At 31.8% G+C, this 10637-nt stretch overlaps 1 protein-coding gene across 2 annotated transcripts; it reads right to left on the reverse strand.

Annotated features, from left to right (window-relative positions):
* Nucleotides 1–3178: 3178 nt before the first annotated feature.
* Nucleotides 3179–8145, reverse strand: LOC107427486 (uncharacterized). 2 transcript variants are annotated; one of them, XM_048481217.2, is made up of 6 exons: nucleotides 7651–7767; nucleotides 4802–4938; nucleotides 4390–4689; nucleotides 4016–4234; nucleotides 3801–3929; nucleotides 3179–3631 (listed from the first exon to the last, which is right to left on the reverse strand). In XM_048481217.2, exons 3-6 carry the CDS (start codon nucleotides 4603–4605, stop codon nucleotides 3425–3427), a joined length of 771 nt encoding a protein of 256 aa, XP_048337174.1. In that variant the 5' UTR covers nucleotides 4606–4689; nucleotides 4802–4938; nucleotides 7651–7767; the 3' UTR covers nucleotides 3179–3424. The 2 variants fall into 2 exon arrangements, with proteins under 2 accessions (XP_048337174.1, XP_048337173.1); XM_048481216.2 differs by lacking the exon at nucleotides 4802–4938 and having other exon boundaries at nucleotides 7651–8145.
* Nucleotides 8146–10637: the final 2492 nt, after the last annotated feature.

A 10637-nucleotide genomic window follows, 5' to 3' on the forward strand; every position in this document is an offset into this window, starting at 1 on the left:
AGCAAATAATTGTTATTAAAAACTCCCCATGAAAAAACCATATGTATACCTTAGCTCTTAAGTCCTAACAACGAACAAGTAAAACTAATAATTTTAGGTTACAATTAATAAAAGTTAATATATTCTAATTCCCCCAACAAAAAATCACTTATACAAGAAACTTGGCTCTACTAAGCTTGGCTTCTTTCAGCTTGTAGACCATGATTACAGAGCCTTCGTACAAGGCTACTACAGCACCAACAACAAAAGCCATGGCAGCTGATGCTCGGAGACCCCGATGGATCGGTATGAGGCCACCAGCGGCTCCGGCGGCTATGACGTTGTTCCAAGGATGCTCCTTTCCTCTAGATTGAGCCATGCTGCATTTAAATCCTTATGCAACCCACAAAAATACGGCGAATCTCGCGGCGTCACGAGGCAAACGACGCGCATTCATTCCCATAGCATGGGAGCCGCCGACCAGCCGCCCACCGGACGGCGAATTTTACACACCCTGGCCGAAGTAGACAGCCGAGCTGCCCACCAGTCCAGAGACTTAAGTCTTCCAGAGAATGAAAGGGATTGGCTTCCCCACAAGCCTCTGGAGGATCCTTCGGATCAGTACTTCCCATGTTCGTGTTTATTTGGTGGAGGGAGATCCACCTCTAATATATATGTTTTTACTTATTTATTTTATTATTATTATTATTATTTTTCCCGTGGGAAGCAAGACAGGTTTTTATTTATTCAGTTTTTTTATTGGGAATCAAGAAAGGTTTTTCACTTTTCATTTTTAGCTTGTACTGTTTATCGTGGATTTTCTTTTGAGTTTACCTAGAGAGGGCTTGAATTTTGTATATTTGCGGTCTAATAAATTGTAACTGCAAGAATATTTTTAATTATTGGTTTCTTGATCTCTAGATTTTAATTCATGTGGAATCCCATGAAATGAATCATGATCATCCAAAAACATTGGGCGAAAAGTGCAGCTCAGCAACATACTCCCAACCCACAAATTTTCTTGCCTTCGTTGGTGCCCATGAACTTTTCTTCCATGAGGTAATTATATATTTTTAAGCTTTAATATAGCAGCATATATATATATATATATATATATATTTCACCGTGGTGTGCAGTTCATATAATATTACTTGGTTTCTTATATATATATATATAAACACTTAGGGGATGTATTTAATTTAGAATTTGAAGGATTTTAAAAGTTTTTTAAAGTTTTGAGGTATTCGATTTAGATTTTAAAGGAGTCCATACAAATCTAATGATATTCAATTCAGATTTTGATGAATTTTATAAAAGTCCATTAAAATCTAGATGTATTCAATTAGTACTTTATAGAATTCTTTTAAAATTTGGTGGTATTCAAAAAGTCATTGATTTTAAAAGATTTTAAAAAATGATGAATTTTAATGGATTTGAAAGGATTTTAACAGGGAAATTGTGAAAAAAATTTTCAATATGAAATCCACCTTTAAATCCAAAGATTTCATTGGATTCTCACAAAATCTTTATGGAGTCTGTAGAATTCCATAACAATTCATCAAATCATTTAAAGTCTATAATTCATTTTAAATCCATCAAATTCAAAATTGAATATATCCCTCTTAAATCTCTTATTAGGTTGACATTATAATATTATACTAAATTATTTATGCATAACTATTGGATTTGGTTGAGTTTATTTAATTAAGCCGAAAATATCTATTGAATTTGCTTAAGTTTGTTTAATTAAGCCAAAAATATATGAACATTTGATTTGATTAGTCTTTAGTATATCACTAGATCTTTCCACCCAAAAAAAAAAAAAATGTAAAATACTAGATTGACCTTATAATAAGACACTAACTATTAAGTATGCATAAGTTTTGATATATATGGTAACTATTCGTTGAGCAATTTATGGAAAGGAACTTGTCACGTTAATGCCATCATAGAATTGTCACTTGGAAATGTATTTACGTCATATTCCATTTTCCGACAATACCATATTACAAATAACATCTTACACAGTGGCATGCACTATGGATTCTATATGGTACCGTATGACGAACTCAAAACACATGCATATTGAGTTTAATGTATTTAACTTTTTTTTTTCTTTTTTTTTTTGGGGGGGACTTGGAAATGTATTTACGTCATATTCCATTTTCCGACATTACCATATTACAAATAACATCTTGCACAGTGGCATGCACTATGGATTCTATATGGTACCGTATGACGAACTCAAAACACATGCATATTGAGTTTAATGTATTTAACTTTGTTTTTTTTTTCTTTTGGGGAAAAAAAAAAAGAAAACCACGAACTAATAGTAATAATGTTTCCATGAACTTTCATCACAGAGCAAAATGCCGGCGGCATCCTCAGTTTCTTCCTCATCAAGTGCGTATTAAACGACGACGTAACATGCAAGACTCTGTTAGCCGGCTGCAAGCTCAGCAACCACAACGGATATTGGCAGCTGCCATGGCGGTTGTGATTTTCGTCTCCGTAGCGATATCCCGGAATCTGGCTATTCTGGCGGCGAGGTGTTTTGGGCTGGCTGTGTTGGAAGGGTCCGGTGAGCTTTGGGATGTGCAATGGGTTTTCTGGCCTGGACCTTTTTCGGCTTGCATTGTTTATTATCTTCCCCGTAAGGACTTTTTCCGAAGAATGGTCTGGTTTGGATGGGTGATAAAGATACTTTTCAACCAGTTCCACAGCTTATATTCAAAAGTGATAAGAGTTTTGAATTTACTACTTTTATTTTATACATGCAGTTGAACTTTCTAAGGTAGAAAATTTAATTTTCAGTGGGTTTGATTTTTGGACTTTGGACCCCTTAATTTTGTTTGTATGAATGAGTTATATCCTCACCTATAATAAAAAACCATCTCAACGTACTTATAAATTGTTTTAAAAGCTAAAATCATAAGAATACATTTATAAATTATATGAGTCTCCAACCATTAAAGCAATCTGATAACGAGTAATAAAGGTCTAGATTCATTGTTACCCATATAGGAATACATATGAATTGAATAAGATCTAAAATATAACTGATAAAAAAATTAATGTAAACACAATGCGATCAGCTTATTAGTTAAAATTGATTTGGGATAAGTGGATTGAAAGATGGAAGGCAATAAGATGAATTCAATTGATAACGAGAGGAGGAAAGAAAAGAAAAGGGAAAAAAAAAAAAAAAAAAGGGCAGTGGAGGTGGATATCCATTGATAATTATTGGCTCCACATCTCACTTCTTAATTATATATTTGCATGTTTCAAGCATTTTGTCACATAACAAAGCAAAATATATTAGCTAAGACACATACCTGTGCTAGTGATTATATATAATATTATATATTGTTATCAAAATTTTTATTGACCCTCTTGTCGACTCTGTTATGCTGTTGACAGATTGAACACATGTATGCATGCTTTCTTAAGTGGCTGGCTGCAACAATGTGGAAGAAGCGGCAAAAGGCTCATGGACAACTGAATTTGAAGAAACAGAGATTGGAGTGCCTTCCAACTGCAACATTATACTTGCTAGTATTTCTGTCAATATCTTTTTGAACTCTTCTTCTTTAACCACATTTCCATCATCTGCGTTTACCATCTTGAACGCTTCCCCTACAACCTTGTCCATCTGCAATTCAATTTTTTATGCCAAAATTCCAAATTAAAAATGTAATCATAAAAGCTAATATATATATGTATATATACATGATCAGGTTTGTTCCTGCGTTTAATGATAATGTTACTATAACACCAACTTGTTTTACCAACTTACGGCGATGACAATTGAGAAAGTGTACCTGTTCCACTGCACCAAGAGGTGGTAGACCAGCTGATGGGGCCAAGACATCCAGGGCCACACGCAAATGCTCTTTTGACAATTTCCCATTCCGATCTTTTGGAACACTTTCTAATGCTACGTTCAATGTCTATATAACATAGAGAATTTAGTTAAGAACTTCCAAGACACATTCAGATAATAGAAAATTAAATGAAATCTTATATCACACAACACCTTGTCTAGCTCAAACTTGTTTGACAACAGTCTCTTAATGTCACTTCCATCGAAGGCATTTTCACTATGTGCAACAATTACAGGTTGCTCTTTAAGACGTTTAGCCACACACTCTGCTACTTTCTTGAATTCGACAAGAAAGGCTTCTTCAGACACACTTTTCTCCCAATCTTCGCCATGGCATGATTCAAGAACAGGTTCCACAATATTGCTCATCACCTTCAATTTTTTTTTTTTTTTAAAAAAAGCAACAAAAATGAGATAACATTACACTTGTTATGATGAAATCATCTAAAACCTATGCTAAGATTAAGTTAAAGACGAATCAATGAAATTAACGACGAAGGGGACAAGTATAAGGACGGATTATTTACCCAAGAATCTGAACAAGGGGGCATTCCTTGATCAACCGTGAGGTATTCCAAGGCCTTAACGATAGAATCACGTAGGGACAATTCTTCAGGAGACTCAATCTGAGAAAATATGGAAACCATTTCTGGCTCGAAACTTGGGCTGCTGACGAATTCAAGCAGATCTTCACCATCAATCCTGAGGATCACAATAGGGTCTCTCTTCAATCCAGCAGCCATGCCTAGCAGAATATCTGAAAGAACCTCTTTGAACTCTGTCTTGCTCACTTTTTCTTGTTTTCCATGGGTGAATTCATCCAATACCTATATATATATATATATATATATATTATTATTATTATATGTCAGCATAATGGAAAACATATGCAAGAATTATCTAAATTCAGTGCCTTGTGAAATTGGAAAGGTGTCTTACCAAACACAGAGAGCTATTTTTAGACACACAAATATCTTGTAAGAAATCTTGCTATTGACAACTTATAAACATAAAGGTCAAACATAACAGCTGATTGTTGGTGTATACCATAGGACTAAATTAACCCTTCCAAATACCTGCAAAACTCCACAAAAATGAACTGGCAGAAAACTAGAAATCATACCAAAGACAGTACATTTTCAGATACTTTGTAATCTCCACTCATTCTTTGAATTTATCATCTGGATGGGTTTAGCTCATTTTGTATCTTTTAGCTGGTTTTCTGTTTTTTAAAAAAAATCAAGAAAATGAAATAGCTTTGACTTTTGAAGTAATTAAAAAAAAAAAAAAAAAAAAAGAGGGAAAAATAGGAAAAACAGAAAGCGCATTTTTTTGTTTCTGTTTTCAAGAGAGTGTCAAATAAAATCTGAAAAGCAAAAATAAAATAAAAAACAAATACTAAGATTTCAAGAGAGTAAACCAGTCAACAGGACTTTTCCATCTTGAATTTGATATACAAATCCAAAACCATTTTTAATTTTTTTTCTTTTTTTCTTTTTTTCTTTTTTTTTAAAAAAAAATAATTGGGCAATATAACTTTTTTCTTGCCATGGTTCATGGACCTGGTAAAAATAAAACATAGATCTCATCCCTTTATGAACCGACCACCATATCCTAAAGCTAAATTAATCAGAACCCTTTTACAAGGTTCCTAATACCGATAAACTTTTTCATTATTATAATATTAAGATATAATTATACCACGTTGACAAGGACCATAGGACTTTATACAGGTGACATTTGTTGAGAAGCATATCCAAGTATAATAATAAATTTATAGTTGTGGCACCGTCTAAACACTAAAACTGATTAGGTACAAATTTCTTTAATTACTTTGTTCAAATACAAGATAACCCTTTAGAAAAACCTTTTTCTGGCTTGTTCCACAACAAGATTGCCTAATTTGGCCAATATTAATTTATTGGCACTCCATCAAGTCCCATCATTTTTTTTTTTTTTAATCTAGTCTCACAATCATTTATTATTATTGTTATATGCATACAAAATGCTCTGCCTTGTTTCACAAAAAGATTGCCTAATTTGGCCAATATTAATTTATTGGCACTCCATCAAGTCCCATCATTTTTGTTCTGTTTTTTTTTTTTTAATCAAGTCTCACAATCATTTATTATTATTGTTATATGCATACAAAATGCTCTAATAAAAGTGTCTCCCAACTTTTTAAATTAAAGATAGATAAATCTAATTATTTAGAGCCCTTGAATTTGATAAATAATATATGACATTAAATTCAAAAACTCTAAATGAATCCTCAATTTAAAAAATTAAAAATATCCTGAATGAAGCCTTATTGATATATACATATTTAAATAGATATATTAATATGAAATAAATTCAAAAGGGAATATTTCATCTAGACTCTTATCAGATTTACAGTAATTTCAATTTAATCCCTTAAATTTTGAAAATTACAATTGACACTTTTACATGGGTTGTAAATAAAATTATTTTGAAGAAGATAAGTGAAATCACAAGGAAGAAAATGAAAACTATTTAATATCTAACGAGAAATAAATAATATTTTTGAACTCATGTACTAAATTAAAATTAATATAAATCTAAAAAGGTATAAATAAAATATTTCCAGTACAAAAAAAAGATAGATAAAGATAAAGCTTCAAAGCAATTTTCGTCACTAGATTCCTCCTTGCATACGAAGAAAAGGTATTACAATGATATAAGTGAGAAAATGAAAAGTCATCAGTGGAAAGAAGGAAAAGAAAAAGGCCAACTGATGATAAAAGCACAAGTCCTTCAAAAGGACCCACACAGGTTGAATTGAAACCTTTGGCGTTTGTATGTCTCTCGAGCTTGCTAGAAATGGAAATTTACTTTTTTATATATATATATATAATAATTATTTTCTTAGACCGACCAAAGAATGCAAGTACATTTCTCTCCCTTTGAATAATATAAAATGTCAAATAGAACTATATATTAAAAGACATTCATTTGTTGAACCTATTATTTTTCTTGTGGTAATGATTCTTTAAACTTATTATATACTTTTATTTTTATTTTTTTGGGGGATGATTGATACCTTGCATTAAGCATCAAAAGGGGACAAAAAAAGGTGAACTTATTATATACTTAGGTAACGAAGGTGGGAATTATATAATATAATTCTACTAAACCCAATAAAAGCTCCAAGTCAAAATCATACGTCTATCTTATCTGATCTCTAAGTCTCTAACCTTTTTGTTCGCTTAAGCAACATAAATATTCGGTCCATCAAATTAAAAAATAAAATAAAAATTCATTCTTATCTTCCCAAACATCTATTTCCAAAGAGCCAAAAAACCATTTTGGTTTTCCAGATCTTTGAAAGTCGACATGGAGAAAATTAGATAGAATTCAAACAATCAAAAAGCAATTTCACAAATGTGAACCATAAACACCCAAAAAGGAGAGAAAAAAGAAAAAAAAAATGCAGAATAAAATAGAGATCTCAGTGACCCATTTGCAGAAAACCAATTGTTCCTCTAACAAAACCAAAAAGAAAATAATAATATGATAATAAACCATACAAGAAAGAAGATGATTCATGGAATAATATATATATATATATATATATGAATGCAGAATAAACTAGGAATCTCACTGACCCATCTGCAGGAAACCAATTGTTTCTCTAACAAAACCCAAAAATAAAAAATAAAAAATAAAGAAAAAAGGGCCATATAAAAAAGAAGATGATTCATGAAAGAAATATAAAACATATATGAAAGAGAGAACTAAAATAAAAAGAGAAAAGGTAGTAAAGAAACCTCAGAGTAGATGTGATCAGAATCGGGGGAAGAGCCCTGAGCAGGCAAGCCAAGAGCAACACCAATATCAGCAACAGCAGGTTGGAGCTCCTTAACAGAGAGTTGACCATCTCTGTCTGTGTCCAACTCCTTGAACTTATGCTCCACGAAATTACTGAATACCTTCTCATTCCCAACCAACTCCATTATATTCGAACCATCCAGAACCTCTCCACTTTTTTCACCAATTGGCCTCTCCATTTCTCTCTCTTTTTCTTCTTTCTTTTGCCTTCTAACTCTTTGTCTACTTTCTGCTTTCTTGTGAGTCCCGTGAATCACACCAGTTAACTAAAAGTCACTCAGTTTTTCTGCTCCAACTCTCTCTCTCTCTCTCTCTCTGTGCCTGCTTATTTCTTTCTTTTTGTCGGGGGAGGTTTTAATTGTAATATGAGAGAGAGATAAAAAGTGTAGGAGGGTCTCTTGAGTCTGTGTTTTTCTTCCATTTTATATTATATGGAGGTTCTGGGAAATGCAAGGCTGTTTTTGGTCAAATGTAAACTGGCCACGACTGAAGTTTTAAAAAATAAAATATGTTTTGCTGACAGGCATGTTTTTTTGTTTGCTTTCATTTTCAAAACGATTTTTTCTTTCCCTTAATTTCTTTTTCCAATCAAAAAGGAGAGAATTAATGCAAAAGATAATACAAAAATCAACTATTATAAATATATGTATGCACTTTGGTTTTTGTCATCTTGTGTAGTGGTTTGATTTTTTCATTTCATTTAATATAAAAATCAACTATTATAAATATATGTATGGACTTTGGTTTTTGTCATTTTGTGTAGTGGTTTGATTTTTTCATTGCATTTAATGTTTCAGATAAACAAAAATGAAATCACCACTAAATTCTCCATTCCATACTATACGATATCTTATCATCTAAGTATGTATTATTATATGACATCAATGCTAAAAGGGAAAGAAAATAAATAAATAAAAAATAAAACAATGGAGATAAATAGAAAACTCATCCATATTCTACTATTACTTCGAAATGTCAATTTAACTTATAATTTCTTTTGTCCCTTTGATTGGACCGTCCACCAACCAAACCACTAATATCTAAAAACAGTCATCTTGTATTGGTTGAGCGTGGTTAGCTCCACATCATCAAGATCAAAGGTTCAAGTGTAGGTAGAGAGAGAAGTATCTTGTATTCAAATATCTATACTCCCACATAAATAAATAAATAAATATAAAATCTTTGATTGTTTTACAAGGTTGACTACCTTATTATTAGAATTGGGCAAAAATATTATTATATGTTTCTTGAGTGTTATAAGAATAAGATTTTTGAGCGATGTTTGAAATTAAATTAACATGTTTTCCACGTTACTAAAATGGTAATAATGTTGTGTGTGTGTTTTAGAAAATATTAAAATACCAAAGAAATAGAATCAAACACAGCCAAAGAAAAAGAGAGAGAGAGAGAGAGAGAGAGAGAGAGAGATGGATTGGTAACCACGAATGAATATGTGGCGGGGACACGTGGGGCGGTTGGGGAGAAATATTCAAAAAAGCTAAAAAAGAAAAGGGCAGAGAGATCACCACAGTTAATACCATTTTTCTTTTTATTATTATTGTGGTCTGCCCGTATCTGCACGACGCGTGGGCCATAGAGAGGTCTGGTGGTCTAATCTGCTCGCAGTGCGTATTTCGCACGCCTCCTTGCTACGTGTCGATCATCCAGTAATTCAGGGCCAATCACTTCGGATCAGCCCGTGCCTTCAGCTCTTACATAAAATTAAAAGGATTGCCGTCATTGATTATTGTCTTGTCTATGTCACGTGGTTTTTGCGATTATTTAAACCGCAACGTGTCACTTTTCACTTATGGATTTTCTTCCTTTTTTTTCCTTTTTCTTTTTTTGGGTAATAAATATTGACCACTCGTACTTTTATTGTAAAATTATTATTATAATAATAAGACGTGCCCTAAAAAAAAAATTAAAAATATTTATTTATTTTTAGGAATATTAATTTCTTTCTTTAAACATAAAAGTAAAAACAAAATAGTATTATAAAATTTTTATCGTATAAAAAATAATGTGTTTAGGAATTTATATATTAATGGTTTCGAAGAAAAATAATAATAAAATTGTTACAAGATAAACGTCAATGTATATATTAAAAAGATCCTTGAAAAGGGTTAGTAATGATTTTCTTTGAAGGTCATTGCATTATATCTAACATATAGTGCTTTTTTTTTTTTCCTGGGCAACCACTTCCAAAATAAGAACAATAATAATAAGCATATTATTATCTTTAAAAAAATAACAAACATATTTGATTAATGAAAGTTTAAGTGTAACTATAGCACCAAATGATGTGACATACTATTTGTTAACAAATTAACAAGATCCGTGTACAAGGGATGAGACGTAATACAAGTTAAATTTTGGTAGCAAGATGCTGAGTGTTCCTTGATTGGATGTTTTGACAAATGCATTTTTTGATATATCATATAGATATATACAATAGAAAAGGGAGGAAAGGGCGAGAATGTGCATAAGATGCTGGACGACTTAAAAATTTGCAATTTCCGTTTTTTTTTTTTTTTTTTTTTGGTCCTATAAAATTTACAATTTGAATTCGAATTCTCTTACCTCCAATATATATATATTTTTATTTTTATTTTTTTAAAAAAAAAAAAGAAGAAGAAAGTTTAAATTTAAAATCCTTCCCAAGACGGGTGTATATAGAATCACCCTCAAGAAGCTGGCGAGCAAGCTGTCTGCCTTCAGCATCAGCTAATGGGCCTTGAAGAAAAAGCCATTTATGAGCATCATACGATAGGCCCCAAGGCCCAACAAGTGTCTCCTTTTTGTTCTCTAGAGTTTTTTGAAAAATAATCTAAGTTGGTACCAAAAATTAGAAAAATAATATATAGTTTTGTGACACTAATATTTATAAAATTAAATACGAGAAGGAAGAAGAAACATCAAAGAA

Source organism: Ziziphus jujuba, chromosome 9, assembly GCF_031755915.1.
Source record: "Ziziphus jujuba cultivar Dongzao chromosome 9, ASM3175591v1".
NCBI lineage: Eukaryota > Viridiplantae > Streptophyta > Magnoliopsida > Rosales > Rhamnaceae > Ziziphus > Ziziphus jujuba.